The sequence below is a fragment of the Diadema antillarum genome, unplaced genomic scaffold (genome assembly GCF_040938485.1).
Source record: "Diadema antillarum isolate AM-2024a unplaced genomic scaffold, OU_Dant_1.0 scf00000165, whole genome shotgun sequence".
In the NCBI taxonomy this organism is placed as follows: domain Eukaryota; kingdom Metazoa; phylum Echinodermata; class Echinoidea; order Diadematoida; family Diadematidae; genus Diadema; species Diadema antillarum.
Window position 1 is genome coordinate 864722 of NW_027271054.1, and position 20145 is coordinate 884866.

The 20145-nt window shown below is 38.9% G+C and overlaps 1 protein-coding gene across 1 annotated transcript; it reads right to left on the minus strand.

Annotated features, from left to right (window-relative positions):
* Positions 1–3112: 3112 nt before the first annotated feature.
* LOC139722418 (T-complex protein 1 subunit theta-like) lies at positions 3113–20052 on the minus strand. The gene is made up of 14 exons (XM_071633709.1): positions 19981–20052; positions 15200–15370; positions 14328–14459; positions 13559–13628; positions 12433–12561; positions 11792–11853; positions 11225–11362; positions 10411–10482; positions 9177–9350; positions 7754–7841; positions 7053–7168; positions 5473–5709; positions 4011–4130; positions 3113–3322 (listed from the first exon to the last, which is right to left on the minus strand). Exons 1-14 carry the CDS (start codon positions 20038–20040, stop codon positions 3251–3253), a joined length of 1641 nt encoding a protein of 546 aa, XP_071489810.1. The 5' UTR covers positions 20041–20052; the 3' UTR covers positions 3113–3250.
* Between the last annotated feature and the right edge of the window lie 93 nt (positions 20053–20145).

Genomic DNA, 20145 nt, shown 5'->3' on the forward strand with positions numbered 1-20145 from the left:
GACAGGTGTTCTAAATATGCAAAGATTTTTGAAGGAAAATCCAGAATGCTCTCTTTCAGAACTTCAAATACACAGAGTTTGAGTTACATATTGACACAAAGTTTGCTTCCTATGGCACGATGATTAACTTCTGGAATATCTGCAGGAAATTACACGTGATTAAGAGTGATGGCTTCTGCTGCTACGATATGACTTTTATGACCCACAGATGTTGTGGATTACTGCTGTGGGGATGAATTATCAAACTTAAAAGGATACTATAGTTTTGGTTGAGATGGGGCTTCAGGTTTCCAACATTTTTTTTTGTGTGCAACATAATGAGAAATGTCTTATGAAAAAGCATACAATTTTAAGAGGAATTCAAAGTTTATTTGATGAAAATTGGTTTTGAAATGGCTGAGATATCCAAAACAGAGCAATCCTAATAAAAGGTGGTACTCACCTTTCATTACGATCACTTTGTTTTACTTTGTTTTTGGATGTCTCAGCCATTCCAAAAGCGATTTTCATCAAATAAACTTTTTCATCAATAAACTTTTTCATCAAATCAACTTTGAATTCCTCTTAGAATTGTATGCTCTTTAATATTCATAAGTGGTTTCTAAATACATCGCAAAAAGTTAAAAGGTGAATCCCCATCTCAACCAAAACTGTGACATCCCTTTAAAGTATGATTAATATCACACAAATGATACCCTCAACATCCAGACATGATGCTATGATAATGTTTCAATCGAAACATAGAGTGAATATAATTCAGCACTATCATAATGCCAGACATATCTCTCATTACACAATGTTGGGGAGATTCAGTGGGAAACTGTTTTGGAGTGAGAAAACATTGCTAAAATATCTGGAAAAGAAACTTCAAAAAGAACAGATGTACAAAATCATGCATAAAAGAATTCTTGTCTGGTAGAAAAAGCATTTTGATTATGTACAACAAATTTCATGTGAGTGCTGCAAAGAAAAAAATAAATATATCATAGGTGTTAAAAGGAAACCACGACAAAGAACAACACAGTCAGGAAAAAAAAAATTAACCTCAAAGTCTTTCAGATACACATCATTCTGGTCTTTGCAATGAAAGGCAGAGGCAACAGAAAGCTTACATTGAAAGTTTGCTTCAGTACTGAAGCAGCAACCTAACGGCGTGTAAGAAAGGCCAGCCAAACTGCATTCTGCTGACTTTGCATACTAGAACACAGTATTTCACTCGCTTTTGATATAGTCATTTTGCATTGCTGCTCCTTATGATTTAACCCAACTCCATAATTAGCTACTCCACTGCCCATCTCCCCACGCCATATGAGAATTATTTATAATGCCACATTTGATATCTAGGCCCCGTTCATCAAAAGATATAATCGATTATACATTTCCTTGCCACACAGGCTGCCATAGACTTATGATAGAAATCATCTATACAATCAATTATAACTCTTCATAAAACACGGCCCTAACATTACCATCTAGAGTATGCCACATGCGTGTCTCATGTGTTGGTAAGAGATATTAGCACAACTCATATCTCACATTTTATTCTAGGAGTGATCAGCCAGGAGATGATGGACATAGTATATGTACCACGATGTATCTTTGCCTATCACACATTGACAGTTCATAAGGATCTGACTAGAAAATCAAGGAAACTACCAATACTTTTGCATCAGATAGATTGCCGAAATCTGTCAATGTGCTTGAAGAAGGGGAGGCAGAGACCATGCATAAACCAGTGATATATGGTGCTCTGAAGTGCGAGGATGTTTTTCACGTTTTACCATAAAGTCATTGGTCAAATGGCAGACCCCATTCAACAACATAATTGTGGATGTGCTGGGTATGGGTGTTGTGTTTTGAGACATTAAAGAACAAGTTCACCTTCATGAACATAAGGATTGAGAAAATGCAACAATATTAGTAGAACACATCAGTGAAAGTTTGAGGAAAATTGGACAATCGATGCAAAAGTTATGAATTTTTTAAATTTTTGTGTTGGAACCGCTGGATGAGGAGACTACTACAGCTTGTGAGTCATATGCGTACAACAGTATAAAGAAAATATAAAAGAAAATTCAACATATTTTCATTTTTTTCGCATAATAAAAGAGCAATTGACTTGCCTCTTTCTAAGGGCAGGGGGAATAATATTACCCATAACATGTATCGGTAACGAGTCAGGGGAATGTGTACTTTTTTCAAAAGATGGAATTTTGTGAAATTCTCTTTATATTTTCCTTATATTGTTGTACGCATGTGACATCTAAGTTATTCATACGCTGCAGTAGTCTTCTCATCCAGCGGGTACTGCACAAAAACTTCAAAAAATCATAACTTTTGAACGGATTGTCTGATTTTCCTCAAACTTTCAATGATGTGTTCTACTAATATTGCTACATTCTCTCAATCCTTATGTTTATGAAGGTGAACTTGTCCTTTAACACCTCAAAATACTGTCAGGAATGGTGCTTCTGATAAAATACTTTGCACGTCTTCCGGGTACGCATTGACTACTCAGGAGATCACACATGGTAGTGTTGCAAACTTAGTGATCTGGCACGGATGGCATCAGACCATGCATGACACGGATAATACTTAGTACAAGTAAATCAATGCAAGTGAATGGTCTGTATGTCAGGAAGTGGTCACACATCGCCATGTCAGAATTATTTCTAAATGTGGGAAGTTGATGCACAACAAGAACAGAGGAAATATGCCAATATTTTACCCTCAAAATCTTACATTCCTCATCAAATGTGGACCTTATTGCTATGCCATTGACATCAGTGGTCCAACAAAAAAATTGTCTGCTGTACACAAGCATGCGTGCCATACAAAAACAGAAATAGATAAATATGTAGCATGTCTGCACTACTGTAAAAGCTGTTATTTTCACTGTGGTTTAATTTTCTCAAATTTTGCGAATCACTGTTGGGCTGCGAATGTAACAAAACACGAAAATATTGGCACCTGATCTTGATGGCATTAAATTTACCAACAGACATTAGTGCACTTGCAATAGCCTCGGTGTAAAATCGCAAAAACAACATCTCGCGAAAATGTCTGTGCCCTTCTCATTCGCAGAAGTATCTGTGTGTTAAAATAACAGCTTTTATGGTAATCCTCCCCCGTCCCTTTTCATCAGCACAAACCAAGGAGACATTCATGACAGAAAAGAGTTCTGAGGTGGGGTGAGCCAAGACTTTCCATCAAAAGAGACATCTGGGAAATTTTTCTGTGTTCCCTGTTGTTAGTCATCATCATTATCTGCTCCTCCTGGCTGTCTGACCTTTGGACCTCCGGCAGGCTTGGCCATGATGATCTAGAAATAAAATGTGACAAGAAAGCAAAACAAATACTTTAAAGAATGCTCCATTCCCATTTTAAATCTGTTGATTGTGTATGCAAATATTGGTTGAACCCATCCCTTTAAAAAAATTATTTTGACTGCTTGTCAATACGAACTTGAAAATATTCTGATGATAGAATGTGATTTACTTCCTTCGACACCTCAGAAAGAACTATGTAGTGACATATATATATTTGTATCAATATGAATGTGACAGAAATACCAAATATTCATGCATTCAGAAGTCTTCTATGCGACCTGAACAGTCAGGGGCATTTAATTTTGACACTCTTGTCAAAGCATAAAATATACAATAAGCTGCAAAGTTTCAGACAGACGGTCAGGGGGCATTTCAAGGAAGCATTCTGTCAGATTTTTTTTTTTCCTGACAAAGTGTTACAAGCTACTGAAATCCTTGCATCTGATTGGCTGAGAGCAAATTTGTCGGACAAAACGTTGCATGAAATGCCCCCCTGACTTGCAGACAGAGATATGAAAAGGACAGATCAACAGATAGCCTGACACACAAATAGACAGTTAGACAGACAGACAGACAGACAGACAGACAGACAGACAGACAGACAGACAGACAGACAGACAGACGGCGGTACATCTAAGCGAGAGAAAATGTTTCATGATAAGGATCAAATCTGCCCGTTACCTGGTCCACCCTGAGGACAGTGATGGCTGCATTGGTGGCCAGCTTGATGGCCCAGTACTTGGTGAGGAAGGCATCCCAGATACCTGCCTCCACCACATCCTTCACCTCAGCCCCTTCAGCCTGCAACGAGGATTACAATCATATTGTAAAGCATAAAATTAGCAGCTTTAATTCATACTCATACTAATACTGGTAGCATGCTTTCCAAATTCTGCAAATGCTTATCGTGGTGTTAATCGAGAATAAAGTTGTGACTGACTCAGCTTTCTATTTTAATGCTTTAAATGGACATTTAAGGACAATTTCCTGTCATGTTGAGGATTCCTGGACATACTGCATGAATGAAATCAGTCAGTGCTGTACTTATACACATCCACAGAGAGCATGCTTCACACATATGACTCGTAAACAAGCTAATAGGAGCTAAATTATTGCACTGAATTGAACTGAAATGTATTAAAGGGTGTGTACAGTTCTGGTCGAGGTGAGGATTTAGCTTTTAACGTTTTGCAAGATATTCAGAAACCACTCTATGAGATGTCAAAGAGCATGCAATTCTAAGGGGTATCAAAAGTTTATGTGATGAAAATTGGTTTTGAAATGGCTGAGATATCCAAAAACAAGGTGAAACAAAGAGATCCTAATAAAAGGCGTGGCCTGTCGCCTTTTATTATTATCACTTTTTGGGATATCTCAGCCATTTGAAAACCAATTTTATCAAATAAAAGTTGAATCCTTCTTAAAATTACATGCTCTTTCATATTTCATTAGAGGTTTATCATTATCTCACTTAGAAATGTTCAAAACATGAATCCCCACCTCAACCAGTGTTGTACTGTCCCTTTAAATTGAATTGGACTGAGCTAAACTAACTGCACTGAATGCATTATATTTGCATTAAATTTAACTGAATTGAATGACTATTGAATAAAACTGTCTCGCAGGGAACAGAATCTAGTATTTTGCTTTGCAATGTGGAAGTCATTTCATTTCATTGCCAGTTGAGCATGACGAAGAGAAGTTGTGAGAATCCTGATAACTACATGACCAAAGTTATTCCTGTACAGCGGACTCCTGCTATAACGAAGCCCTCGTGACCCGCACTTTCCTTTCATTATATCGAAATTTCGTAATGACCGAACAAATAATAAAAATACATAGAGCCGATAATGTTGTGGCCTGAATTTCTATTTCGCTGTCACCAAAATTACGTTATAACCGTGTTTGTTATACTGTAAAACATGATATATTCACAGCATGAAATTTTCGCGAATTGGAGCCGACGGCCTCTTTTGTGGCCTGAAATTTTCGCAAATTGCCACTGGCGTGCAATGCATGCAGTGAAGACAAGAACTTTCGCATGCATTTTATTTTCGCCAATCTTGGCACTCGCGAAATTCGCAAAATTAAAATGCACGCGAACATTCCTCGTTTTACAGTAATGGAAGTGCACTGTACTCACATCTATGTCAAAGCCGACGCCCTTCTGTTCATCTTGGTGGGCAGCGTACAGCTTGGACAACACTTCTGTTGCCTTGACACCAGCGTTGTCGGCCAGCGCACGGGGTAACGCCTCAAAGGCCTGGGCGTACTGTTTGACAGCATACTGGGCCAGGCCCGGGATGGTCTCGCTATACGAGGACAGCCGATGGGCAAGCTCGATTTCAGTTGCCCCAGCTCCTGGCACAAATCGCTTGTCCTGTGGAATAGGGGACAAATATGATGCACATGTTTAAAAGATAGAGAAGAGACTACCTTTTACAACTCTTTCATCTTGTGCAAACGGTGAGATACTCTAAAATCATTCTCTAATGAGCTACTTGAATATCATATATATTCAAGAATAAACATCAAAGCATGTTATGCTTCTAGAGCAAATCTTTTAAATAAATGCACACGTGAGATTTTCCAAATACTGGTGTACAATCATATTCTGCAGAAAAATGGAGCCTATCACACTGTGGATTCAAGCAATATGAGAGATGCTGTCATAATGAAGTACTGTAAATCCAGAAATATTTGCAGCATGAAACTTTTACAAATTGGAGCCGACGGTCTTTCTCATGGCCTGAAACTTTCACAAATTGCCACTAGCATTCAATGCATTGACAAAAGCTTTTGCATGCATTTTACTCTTGGCTCCTAGCAGAATTCAAGAAAGTTTCATGCACACAAAAATTTCTGGTACAGTACTCTCCGCATAATCGGGTAGGCTCGGGCAGAGCGTTTCTTACCCGATTAAGCGTGGTACCCGATTAACAGAAGAACACGTCTCATTCACAATTGACACACACAATGTGTATGTACATGCATTTTACACTGCATCAAACACCTACACTGTATGCTTAACAAGCATGCTTGCACGGCACATTATACATATCTTCAAATAACACTTGCTCAGTCACGAGCAATAATTTACATTTTTTTATGGACAAATACGTCTTCACAAAACTTTGTCGTTTGACTATAGACTGTTCGCTAACAAGCAGGCGTTTTTCGAAATGAACACATCTTTTTGTGTGCACTATATAGTCACGTAGAACGTCGGGTTACTTTTCGAGAAGTCACTGGGGAATAGTAAAATTATGAAGCTGGTGCATGGCCTGATTTTCGTTGCAAACTTCAAGGGAAGAGCGCAAGTGTGTTTAACTTCCATCTGTCCATGCAGTTGTGAGTGCCAGCTAAATGTGTAATGTTCGTTTACGTGTGGCAAGTCGGTACACTGTACTGGTACATGTATTTTCATGTTTAATCACTCCCCAAATGATCGTTTTGTTTGCAAATTAAGTAGAGAATGCGATTAGCCGTGGAAAATTTGACATGCATGATTTCTTAAGTGTTATATCTGCGATATTATGGGTACAACTTAGGAAAGAAGAAAATTGTTTACCCATTTTATTTATGCAGAGAGGCAACCCGATTATCAGGTAATTTTAATGTGCATTGGAACTTATCTTGAAATTACTACCCATTTAAACGGAGTACCGTTTAAGCAATACCTGATTACGCGGAGAGTACTGTATTACAGTTTTGAGGAGTCACCTTTGTTAGGGCCTTGAAAGTATTGACACCATCATCAACAGCCCTTTCAATGTCGTCCATGATGTTGTCTGTTGACCCACGGATGACCACAGTGGAGATGGCATTCTCTTCTGACTCTGCATTGGAAGGACAATGTGATGTTGGACAATACAAATTTTTGGAACGCATTGTAAGGCGGGCAATTTTAAATTCAACCATTACGCTTCAAACAAGGCTACAGCATGAATACATCCTTCAAATGGGCATGTGCTTTACCGTGCATCCATGGCGAAGACACTGACCTCGGGTGCGAAATTATGAAATTTAATGCCAGAAATGGAATGGCTTACTGATGTATTGAAATTTCTTTGCATTTTTGTTATGAAGAAGTTGTAACACGTCATTTCATTTGGCAGTTCCTCACCGAGTCCATTTACAAACTAAAATCAAGTTTGCATGTACGTGTTGATCTCTTGGCTATCGAATATACAGCAACAAACTTCACTGCAAAGGAGCAACCTTTCTGACATAGGCGTGAATTATACATTAGTAAAATTATCTATTCACTCAACATCCGCTGTCAAATGGCCATCATTTCAAATTCAGAGTCATCATTTATCACACGAGGGCAAATTCACTTTTAAAAAGGGCAATTTTACATGTGATACTATCCAAGAATGCACAAATATATTGGTAACCTACACCATGTTATGGACACTGACCTTGCTTGAAAACGATGACAGGCGTGTCGCCGACTTCGTCCATGAAGACGTTGTCACAGTTACCCATCTCTTGTGATGTTGGTGGGGTCTGAAAAGATTTGGGAAAAGGGGAAAGATAGGAGCACACAAAAGCTTAGCCTCAGCTCTGATTACAACCTGCAAGCCACCTACGACTTTTGTATCAACACATGGAGAATGTCAACTACAATGCAAGTGTAATGCAACAAGGGCAAAACTGACTGTCATACTCAAAATCTGTTGAACTGACGATATCAGTACCAACACATAAGGCTACGATGTGCAAGTTTATCATATTTCTGTGACACAAATTCGTCATAGCGAAAAGTTATGCTTGAAAATGCACAACTCTAGTAAATGGCTAATGCATTTATAACATTCAGCTACATCTCTTCACTATAGACTTATGGGAATTTAAAGAAGACCTCTGGATGATTTTCGGACTTTTACATATGAACAACAATTAAAGGTTACGCTGGATGCAGAGTTTCAGAATTTGTCGTGATTGGGATGAAGAATAGGAGTGTTTTCAAGATTTATAACAAATCACAATGAACAAGGATGATGACATAGCAGCCTAACTAAAAGAATGCATGAATACGGGCTCAAGGAAGAACAAAAGAGGAAGGCATGCACAAAAGAATATTCTAATGAATTACATTGCTACAGGTGTACATTTCTGAAATATGTGAGGCTCCTATGTCATCATCTTTGTTCAGTGTAATTTGCATTAGGTTTTCAGAGTATTGATTTCTCTGCTCAAGGACCACAATAAATTCCACAGATCGATACATGGAGCTGTTGATTTATGTACTACAGGATGTGAAATTATGAAAATCGTCTGGAATATGATTAAGAATGGCAATCTCCCATCAGACAGTACACAGTGGGGGTAACACTACCGTGTACACTATCCAATATATGTCCACTTCTCCACTAGACCTTCACGACATCAGCTACCCATAAAATAAGGACAATCCTCTCACAGTGTATGCACTTAATTGAGAATCTACCAGCAAACATGATTACAGTCACATTGACGATATCACAAGCACTAGCCTAACAAAATGGTACAGCACCTCACACAAATTTTCTAAGTTCTTTCCACTGGCCACATAGCGGGAATCCGGTACAGGAAGAGTGGAAATTTTTGCAGAGGGGAAATTTTCACGCATTTTGCTCGACCAGAAACTAGCATGAAAATAAAAGATGCAAGCAAATATTTATGCTTGCTACCTGTACCACTGTGTAATGCCTTGATTCTGCGGAATTAAACACGAACAAAATTCATCTCACTTGTCTGACATGAAATATTACTCGCGCCAAAATATCCACTTTTATTGTACCCATTCCAAGCCCCGAAATGCTCTCTCTGTGCATACAATATGTAGGGGGTGTGGCTCACCATGCGGGGGAGCACAGTTGCCCCAACTGTCCTGGCCAGGCGTCGCACGTCCCACTTGGAGTTGAGTCGGACCACCATCAGGTTGTGCTTGTTGAGGAAGTGGAGCGCCATGTCTCCTACTTTCCCACCTGACACCACGACATTCACCCCAGTGTCGGCAATGGCTTTAATTTGCTGGAGGAGAGAACGATAGGTGGGAAATTTATTCAACTTACAGTGAAACCATAAGTTGGCTGGTATACAAATAATGCACATTACACTGTGAGTTCAATTGTCCACCTGATACTAACTTTGGAACATTCAGAAACATATGTTTTGGAATGTTCAAAAGTTACGGAAGGTGGATAATTTTACTACTGTCCAATCAAGTAATGTGCATTATTTGTTTTATAAAAAGTGACATGATTTTAATTTCAGCCATACAGCAGCCATTTCTGAAAGATTCCCCGAGGCCAGCACCAGCTCCAAGATACTGGTGACTGAACACACACATCAACAATCATAATGAAAACTTTGAAAATGCGTTCCAGCAAACATGAAACCCGGTACTATCACTGTGATTGGAATTATAGGTTTTTGTATAATCTTTCCATTTTTTTGAGCGCTTAGGGACATTATGCTCTAAGCATTATGGGCTGTATAAGCACTGTCATTTATTATCATTATTAATGCATTTGTAATACACAGGATATGCAGCAGAGCAGAGACGAGCATTTGTTAAAACTGGTCATCAGTATACTAATGCCTAGTCATGTGATAGCCCCCAGCTAGTCATTTAAGCGCTTTATCACCGTTTTATTATCATGTACACGTATGTAAAACAATGCGATTCAAGGGTCACTAACCCTCCAACACCATTTCTTTGTCATGCCCCTGACATAAGGGTATGAACAACACTGCAACTCTTACAATTTTCCTCTCTTTCAAACAAGAGAAGGCTCTGTAAAGAATTCTTCCTATAGGATATGATTTCTACTAATCCACTTATAATCTTGAAGCTTCATCTTAGACAATTCAACTTCAGGCACATCTTGTACAATGCGGTATTTTGTCATACACTATTGGACAGCTTGTACTAGTTTGAAAATAAAGTAAAGCAGTATGAATGAATTGTAGCCCCATTACGTCAACACACCCTTTGTCAGATATTGAAAGGTATTCAACATGTGAACTTATCACAATGAACTCTACTGATGAAGGCTTGGCTCAAATACACTCAAAGTTTAATACTCACATTTTCCAGTGCGTTTTCCTCTCCTTTACTGTAATTCATCAGCTCAGCAGCAGACTTTATTAAGACTGTCCCCTGTAAAAGAGTACACAAAGTTCAAATGATGAACATAATACTAGCACAACAGCTTGGGTTATGGAGAAGTTGGGCATACATTTTTATACTAACATAGTCTACTCCAGGAAGGTACTGTAGCATCATAGCTGTTACACACGTTTTTGTTGTGTTGTTATTGTTGTTTGCAGAAAAAACAACAGGGGTAATTCTCACATTTCTATATGGTCACAAAATAATTTGGAAATTCAGCCCACAAATACCACATCCTTGTTTCTGTGTTGCTGATAGCAGAGGTGGGATTAATTGACCAGTGATGCTCAGAGATTCATGATTAAAAGGAAGCAGGTTTGCTGGAATGATAGAATACATCAAAACAATAACAAAGCACTCAGTGATTTTTCACCAGACATTGCTATTTAAACAGGGCTGCACATTAACCCATTTTTTCTACTGGTCCACTAGACAGGTCGGACCAGTAGGTACCCAGCGTTTCCAATTTTTACTGCTCTATTCCTGAAAAGTTACTGGTCCGAAAGTGAGTTTTACTGGTCCTGGACCGTCAGACCAGTGACAGTGTGCAGTGTTGGCCATTATTTCAGTATGACGGGGAAAGACTGAAATGGTATACAGAACATTATGTAAAGCAAACTTTTAACTCTGTGCCCAGCTTGTGGAATTACATCCTCCGAAAATGACCATTACATGACCAGCATGACCACTGCACGTAGTATGTCTGTAAAGGCTTTGAAGTGCTACCCACCTTGGTCTCTGTGTGTGAGGAATCTACAGGGCAGGAGTAGACGGCAATCTTTGCCTTCTTGACCCGGTTGATGGATCCCTCAACATTCTTCTTGAAGACCATTCCCTGAAGGACCGATGATCCAAGAATTCCCGAGCCCTGCAGTGGCGAAAGTAGAGACTTTGACCAACTGGCTCACGCTATTCAAACACAATATAGCCAATGCACCGACTGACCACTGGAAAAAGACATGTAGCGCTACGACTAACAAAATTGTTGTGTTTGCAGAGGAATTCAAAATTATACAAGGGCGTGAGTGATAGTGATATAGGCCAAATGGAGTTTACATAAATGCCATGCACCACTATTAGCTACACATCATTGGAGCAGAGTGTTTTGTATCACATATGTTAAATAGGTGAACAATGTTTCCATTTTTACAACTCTCGCGTCAAACTGGTAGCAGGAAATCTGTTCATAAGCACGAATACAATCACTGCAATCACCCTTAGAAAATTAATAACAATGGGGGAAAATATAATGTTTACAAAGTCGCATACCAGTATAGTATTCAACTTTTGGACTCACCAAAATTTTTGTGACACGGACATTGTCGACATTGAAGGTTGCCGTCTTTGACAGTACTGATGCTGCAGAAAAAGAAATGCATACAAATTCAGGGCCTAACTTAATATGGGCCTTACTTATAGAGATGTGTTTGGTTTTTTTATCACATCTGTATAAACTGCTGATGTGTCCATATTTGTGCTGAAATTCGATCAAACACTAACAAATTAGAGGAACTACTACAAATTTCATGATTTGGCCAAAATCACTGATAATCACATGATCTCTACTAAACTGAAGAAAGTCTGCTGCCTTGTCATGGGCGATAACTTTATTGACCTCAACAGAATGCCTAACTATTGTGTAAAGTTTGAGCATGAGCCATAGCCTTTCTCCCAAACATCTTTGACCTTTCACACTATGACCACAAATCTAATCAGTTTCTCAAGTGATGACGGACATACATGTACCTACATACACCAGCTTTCAGGTTCCATACAGATACCCTTTATTATTCTGAAGCTGCCAAGGTAACAAGAAATGATCATGCACAGATGGACACAAGGAACAGACTGAAAATTGTAATGATTCTTGAATTTACTCAGTAGTATAGGCCCTAGGAAAAGAAGAAAAACAAATGTGTGTCCATGTTGCCCACTTACAACAGGCCTGGGAAATAAGCTTAGCAAGGAAGTCTTCGTTGCCATACTGCTTGCTCATGACAGCTGTGCGAATTGCCTGGGTGACCTCTTCTAGGTTCTTCATGTCCTTGATGGACCCACACACGAGGTCTGTACAGAGGCACACAAAACAGGGCGAAAAATTAAAAACTTTAATAAAATGATTATGATAGGTATACCACATTCAAGTCTTCTAAAGCACCTGTCATAATTATAAGGAGCTGTTCTGCATTCAGGGAGAATTTAGAAAATGGGAAGGGGGGGGGGGGGGGGGGGAGAGAGAATTAAAAGTCATACATGTATTCTTCCAAAGCAATATTTTGGAATATACATTGCATATGTGCCTACAACAAGAGTGTACAGACTATGTGTGCTCTTGTAAGAAGTTTTATGTTGGCAACTTCATGAAGTGTGGATTGAATAAAATACAGCTGAAGGAGCTTTTCAACCAATACATATGTCGCAGACAAAGTGTTTTTCTTTCTGTTTCACCTGTCTGTATACATTATCTTTATCATTTACATTTTGCGATCTATTTTTTTAAATTTCAATCATATCGTTCATCACATACACATTAAAAATATTGTTATTACCATAAACTCTAGCAAATGATGATTCTCACTATAACATAACTGGTTACCAGGTATACAAGCAATTGAAACCATAATCATATGTTACCAACCTATCCATAGCTTTTCTTATCTACAATATAAGTCTGATTTTCACTTCATATTGCTTTCTTTTTTTTCACACTGCTAGAAGTATGAATTCTAGACTCTAATCTAGATCCTGCAACACTGAACATAATGACTCCAAATCTGCCTGTGTAATCTGGATATGCTTTCATATGATATACAAGTGTGTAAATTCACACACTGTGTGTAGGCAAGCGCCATTTCGAAAAATCTAGCTGTTTTCTAGTTGTTGCAGTGACAAGAGCTAAACTTTCAGTGATCACATGGACAGAAACACCAAGATGTAGATTGCTGCCCCCTCCCCCAGCACCATTTGAGGGAAGACAATAGTAAAGCAGGTGCTTTGCATCTGCAAACAAAGACTGAACACTGAAGACATGTATGGGTCACTGTTTAAACAGAGCTATTCTCACCTGGCAGGATTTCTAGAGTCTTTTTGAGAGCCACCTCATAGCCTTCAATCACCTCTGTTGGTGAGAGACCCTGAAAATTAAAGGGAGAAAGACATATATGGGTTTTACAATCTGTTAAGTTCTTTAAAGGCACACGTTTAATGATGCTCCCATGAAGTCAGCTTCCTGCTTTCAGTAGTTTGTGGATAATGTGTAATGCTGCATTGTGGGTATTAATTACACCATTCATTCCATACATTTACAAGAGGCTGGACTTGAGTCATGGAATATTCTTGATATTCTTCTGATTTACACTCAGTAATAGGAGGGTAGAAGGAATCAAGTGTGCAACATGAATTTGGAATACTTATCACGTTTTGGGAAGCTTGAATCTCAGTTCGAAAATTAAAACAACTTTGATGATTGATTAATGTGGTAATCCCTTTGGAGGCTCATGCAGGAAGCTAGACTGGGATGACAAGTGAAGTGAGCAGTCAGAAGGAGTGTCACGACATGCACAAATTGTTGTGGGCAGACATAACAATTAACATTATAAAAAGTAAAAATGTTATGTCACATGAAAGTAAAAACCAATCCAATGTACACCTGTACTTAATATGGGAGCCTGCAGGTGGCTGCATTACTCTAATGGAGGGGAGGGCAGCCTCCTTGAAAATGGACATTACTCGACACAACTCAACGATGTTTCATACTTCAAATCAACCCTACAAATATGAAACTGGTTGATCATATTCTTGTGTTCTACTTGATTTTGTTCTAATTCACAAACCATTCTAAGGATATCCTCGGCGTATTCCAGGAGGGCCCCTGCAAAGACCATGACAAAGTTTGTGCCATCGCCAACTTCCTGCTCCATCTGCTGAGAGGCAAGCACCAGCATCTTAGCTGCCGGATGTTGGACCTGCATCCGGAAAGCGAGGAGGAGGAAAATGGAAAGGAAACAGATTACGATGAGTACCAAGTGTGCTTGTAAAATATGTTACACATCAAATGCATGTGACAGAATTAATAGAAAACCATGTGCCTCGCTATCATCAATGTCTGTAGCTTACAAGAAAAACATTCAGATAATTTACCACTAGAGAAAGGCACTGAGATGCCGAGTTGACGAACCTGCACACACGTGTGGTTATAGACATACTCAAAACTATATTATTATATTCATCAATACAAACATTGTTACTTTGATTACAAGCTCATGATTATAATCACCTTTCCTTCTTTTCCTTATCTGCAACTTGATCAGCAGTAACAAAACTATCTTACTTCCCTTCTATTCTACAAACTTTTGTCATCACTGCTACAACTTTGGACATAACCATAATTACTTGAATCATCACCCTAAGAGGTTCTAGACATTTTTCTTGTCAAGTAGCTACTTCTTACAAAATAAAAAGGATTAACATCTCATCTCAAAGAAATGCAGATTTTTTTTACCATGATATATATTGTATGACAAATTGTCACAGTTGTTATAAGCTATTGAAATCCTTGCATCTGATTGGCTAAGAGCAAATTTGTCACAGAAATGTGGCAGTTATCACTGAAAACAAGTTTCATGAAACAGGGCCCTGGTTGATTCTAAGAAATATGCACAAGCCTTACTAGGAAAAAAATATATATCCCCCCCCCCCCCCTTACCTCTAACTCCTTGAGGATTGTGGCAGCATCGTTTGTGACAAAGAGCTTCTCAATGTGGTTGATAACCATCTTGTTCATGCCATTGGGGCCATATGCAGACCGCGTCGTCTCCGCCAGCTCCTTGCAGGCACTGATATTGCGGTAGATCGCTTCTTCCAGACCTTGGTAGTTCTACATGAGAAATGAAGAGGTGAATCACAAGTTAAAGGTAAATTTTACCATTGGGAGCAGTGATTTAAAAATGTTCAAGATATCCAATTTGATGCATATATGTGTAGGTCAGTTGTATCACAAAACATCCTACCATATGAACATTTCCTAGTAAAGCCCAAAATACAAGGAGATATCACTATTTTTCCGACTAAACCATAACAGTAGATGGTGTAGTCTGAAAACATATCTATTATACTCACATTATAACTCACATTTTAGAACTATATTAAAGCAATATAACAGGGTTCTTGTTTCATCTGCAAATGGTAAATAAAGTCTTTAATGTTTGTTCACTAATCAACCCATGAGATAGAAATTACAACTTGGTTACGCAAAATCCTAACTGAAGTCAATTTGTTGAATGTACTGCTCCGTCTGCCCAAGATACTAGTGTGGTGGCATCATTTTATATCGAGACCAGTGATGCATGTAGGCTTTAAAGGACAAGTTCACCTTCATATACAGTGTACATGTGGATTGAGTGAAGGCAACAATGTTAGTAGAACACATCAGTGAAAGTTTAGGGAAAATCCTACCATCCGTTCAAAAGTTATGAATTTTTAAAATATCTGTGCAATCACTACTGGAGGAGAAGACTACTACAGTGTATGATGTCACATGCGTACAACGATATAAGGAAAATAAAAAGAGAATTTCACAAAACTTTACTTTTTGAATAAAGTGCACATTTCCTCGACTTGTTACTGACTTATGTTAGGGGTAATATTATTCCCCCTAACTTCTGAAAGAGAGAAGTCGATTGTTCTTTTATTATGTGAGAAAAGTGAGAATATCTTGAATTTTCTTTATACTTTCTTTATATAGTTGTACTCATATGACATCACAAGCTATAGTAGTCTTCTCATCCAGCCGTGACTGAGCAGAAACTTCAAAAATGCATAACATTTGAACGGATTGTCCGATTTTTGTCAAACTCTCATTGATGTGTTCCACTAATATTGCTGCATTCACTCAACCCACATGTCTATGAAGGTAAACTTGCCCTTTAATGCCTTTGTATTTCAGGGTCCTTTGGAATAATTCTATAAATGTGAGGGCATTGATAATCAAGTACAGCACTGAAAAAACTTGTGAACACATGCAAATATATCTCCCAACACCCTTTCATGCAGCTATGTCATGATGTAGAATCACTAGACTCCATATATTGTATAAAATCATTGTTGTGCATAGTTTTGCTGAACTGTTTATCCCAAAGTACATTCATATCCTAACAAGAAGCTGTAAAGGTTAATCCCTGTAGAACCTACTGCATTCTTTCTTGTAACTGTCTGAACAGCTGAAAGTTTCTGCAGTTTTAACTTTGCAAAAAGCCACCATGCCCAGACAATTCATAAAAGTCAGTGGCATTCATCCTCAGTGGACATGATATACAACTTGTAAGTTGTACAAAAGTAAAATGTGTACCTATACAGGAAATAGCGAGCAAGTACACGCACTTTCCTAGTAGTAAACTAGTAATAGTAGTATTTAAATATTAATTTATATATTTCCATGCATCCATCCATGCAATAATTTAATCTGTTCCAGGCCTCAAATTAACCGACGGCCACCGACGGCCATGGCTGTCGGTGCCCCTCTCGCTGGCCGCAATGCCTTTTGTTTTTTGATCAAAGTTACGGCCGAAAAAAATGTGCCCTTTTTCTTGGGGCCGTGGTGCCCTTTTAGAATGAAAGTTACTGTTTATGACGGATGATATGCCCTTTCTCAAAGTCTCTTTAATAAGCTTGAACAACTTTCCTGATCTCAAATATCATACCTTCAGTTCACTCGCGTCCCGATATATCTGATTCAAACTCAAAGTATCTTTCCGAGATACGAGACGACGTGTACGTACATGTACGCCCGACCGGCTTTTACCGTCTCGACTGCCTCCGCAGCGCAGCGGCCGCGAGTATGTACAATGTACTGTACTAGCTAGGCAGCGCATATTCAGGTTTTTTTAGTAAAGAGTGAACTCCAAGTTCACCAAGAAAAAAGAAAAATCCCACGATGCCAAGGTGTGCCAGACTGGGGAATGGGGAGGGGTGGAGAGAGAGAGAGACCAATCAACAGAAGAAACCGCGCGTACTGGCGCATTCTTGGAGGTCATGAACTGTCTGTCACAGACAATCTACATGTACATGCGCGCGCAAATTCCTTTGCCTTGTGGTTTTGCCAGCCAGCTGTCGGAATGTGCTTTGAAGTTTCATGGCAGCCTGGCCGGCCTGGCTGGCCTGAAAGGGTGTCGAGTTTCAATCAATACCTACTGTTGTTTTATTCCTGTTCTAAAAAATGTCGTTTCACCTGACAGAAACGCGGAGATCGGGAATGTGTTACAGCTGTAGGGAAGAGGTTTTTGTTGTGTGTTGCACTTTGTGTGTGTGTGTGTGTGTGTGTGTGTTTGTTTGTTTTTCTCGGTTTGTTTTTCTTCTTTCTTTTTTCATAAACACCAAACATGCCCTTTCCAATGTGGCCTTGGTGCCCCTCTGACTGACTTAAGTGCCCTGGCCTCTTGGAAAAAGTGCCCTTTTCTAAATGGCCTTGCCCCTCCAAAATCCTATTTCGAGGCCTGCTGTTCATTGATGGCCAAGCTTTCAATTTCATCATATTGCCATTGGCATCTAAGGAGAAGAAATGTGATAAAATCAGTAGACGTCCAATGCTACGTTAAATCATGTCATGTGTCATTTTGATCATATTGTTCACCATGCATGGCCATGGCATATGGGGGCCAAATCGTGATATCGCATTATCTGTCCCCTATTATTCTGCGTGTGCGTCTCTCCACTTTATCATGACTATTTTATGTGCAAAGTCTACATACATGTATTGTACATACATGGAGGTTGAAAGAAGGGTAATCATGTAGAAATGCACACCATGCACACCTACCATTTCCTTCCTTAATTTGTCAATAAAAACTTTTCGTGGCTATCAGAAATGTCAAGATGAACCATATCTGATGGTTTCATGAAATTTCATGGCCAATTACAGAAGAAAAGTAGCTAATTTTGACTCAAAAGTACGCCAATTGACGGCTGTGTCAGGGTAGCATGATTGATGATCGATTATGTGGAAAAGCGATATAATGATGATGATCGATCAATGTAGTCTGTGATACAGCCGCTTGTTTGGTGTTTAACCACAATAATTACGTCGGCTTAACAGTAAAAAGTTGAAGAAAGTGATCTCGATGCGTCTGTTTTTTTTTTTTTTTGTTTTAGTTAATTTTCTCCTGCGTGCTGCGTTTGACTGTATATAAACATTGTATCTGTCAACATATTTTGCTGACTGAATGATGGGAGGATAGTAATGTGTACAAAGCAATAAAAGATAATAAAATGGACCTTACTACGAAACAAAAGCAAATATTGGGGTTGCAGTTCTTGTATACATAATTAATAAAATGAAATGGAAAAATGAATAGCGTTATACTATCATAAAAACAATAATTTATACTATAAATTGAACTTATCAATTAAAAACATAAATTTAATACCATTTACAATCACCAGAAACAAACAACAAATCCCCTTCGAATTCAACTTCCTCCTCATCTTCTTTTCTCTCTCTTTCTCTCTCTCCCTCCTTCTAATAGCCTTACTCTTTTCTTCCACTTTTCCTTCAACCTCATTCTTTTTCCTTCAACACTATTCAAATTAAATCATCAACTTTTGTCATGATAAAATCAATACTTGCCACAATTTCTAAAGAAAGGACGTCTAAATCCTGGTATGAGTAATCTGTATCAATAATTTAAACAGTGATAATCATGATAGTGGCAATGAAAGAATGAGAAAAAATACGAAAATGAAAGTAGATCTAGGGCCCACACGTATTGCACAAGTCGTGTTAATATTGTTAGTAAGCGGCTAATTAGAGACTACCAGAATCGATTATAATCGTTGACATCGTTCTCTGTGAAATCGATGCACTACTTACTACGTTGGAACTATGATCGCGACCGACGTACTTTTCAACTCCGATTTCTCATTTTTCTTCCCTTTTCGGCTTTCTAGTTCTATGAAAACTCTCTGATATGGTTCAATTTAGCATCTCCAAGAGCTGCACAAAATTTGATAGACAAACGGCGAAGCGAACGGTAGGTGTGCATTTCTACATGATTACCGAAAGAAGTCCCTGGCTATGACGAAATGAATGGCGGTGAATGGAATGGTGGACTATTTCACGATAATGCCGCCATGGCACAGTTGCATGGGTCCTACCTCCAGCTCCTCGTCCTCGTACAAACAAGTGCATGTGTATGTGATAGATACACCTAGCTAGCTAGCAAGCCCTAGCCACCTCTCTCCACACACGCACTACTAACTACAGCAATGACAGTCACCCTGGCCTGGCCCAGCCCATGTGCGGCGGTGTAGTAAATTTTGTGTGCATGTGTATGCAAAGAGCGATACTCCCGACTTGGCAACGCAACGGCATAAAGCCGTCGACATTCATAGCGTGTATCATATCACTTTAAAATATCATTTGAAGATTCCCTTCGACACAAATGTGGACAACGATGTTAATGCCAAGATTCTTGTTCAAACAAGACGACTCACCTTAGCTCCTTCTTTCAGCATTTGGGCAAAGCCCGGGGCACGAGGTATATTCATCGCCATCTTGACCGTATGGATAAGGCGTGCATGCAGTTGTCTGAAATAGATTTTGGTCGAGTCGTTTGGGGAAATTTTTCTTAGCGCGCGTGTAGCCGTCTATGTTGTTGA

Coding starts and splice junctions, on each gene's coding strand:
- LOC139722418 (XM_071633709.1), bottom strand. CDS start 20,040: ATGGCGATGAATATACCTCGTGCCCCGGGCTTTGCCCAAATGCTGAAA. Junction 12,562..13,558: donor GACTCTAGAAATCCTGCCAG/GTGAGAATAGCT, acceptor GCCTCTGTACAG/ACCTCGTGTGTGGGTCCATC. Junction 11,363..11,791: donor TCCGTGTCACAAAAATTTTG/GTGAGTCCAAAA, acceptor TCGCCACTGCAG/GGCTCGGGAATTCTTGGATC.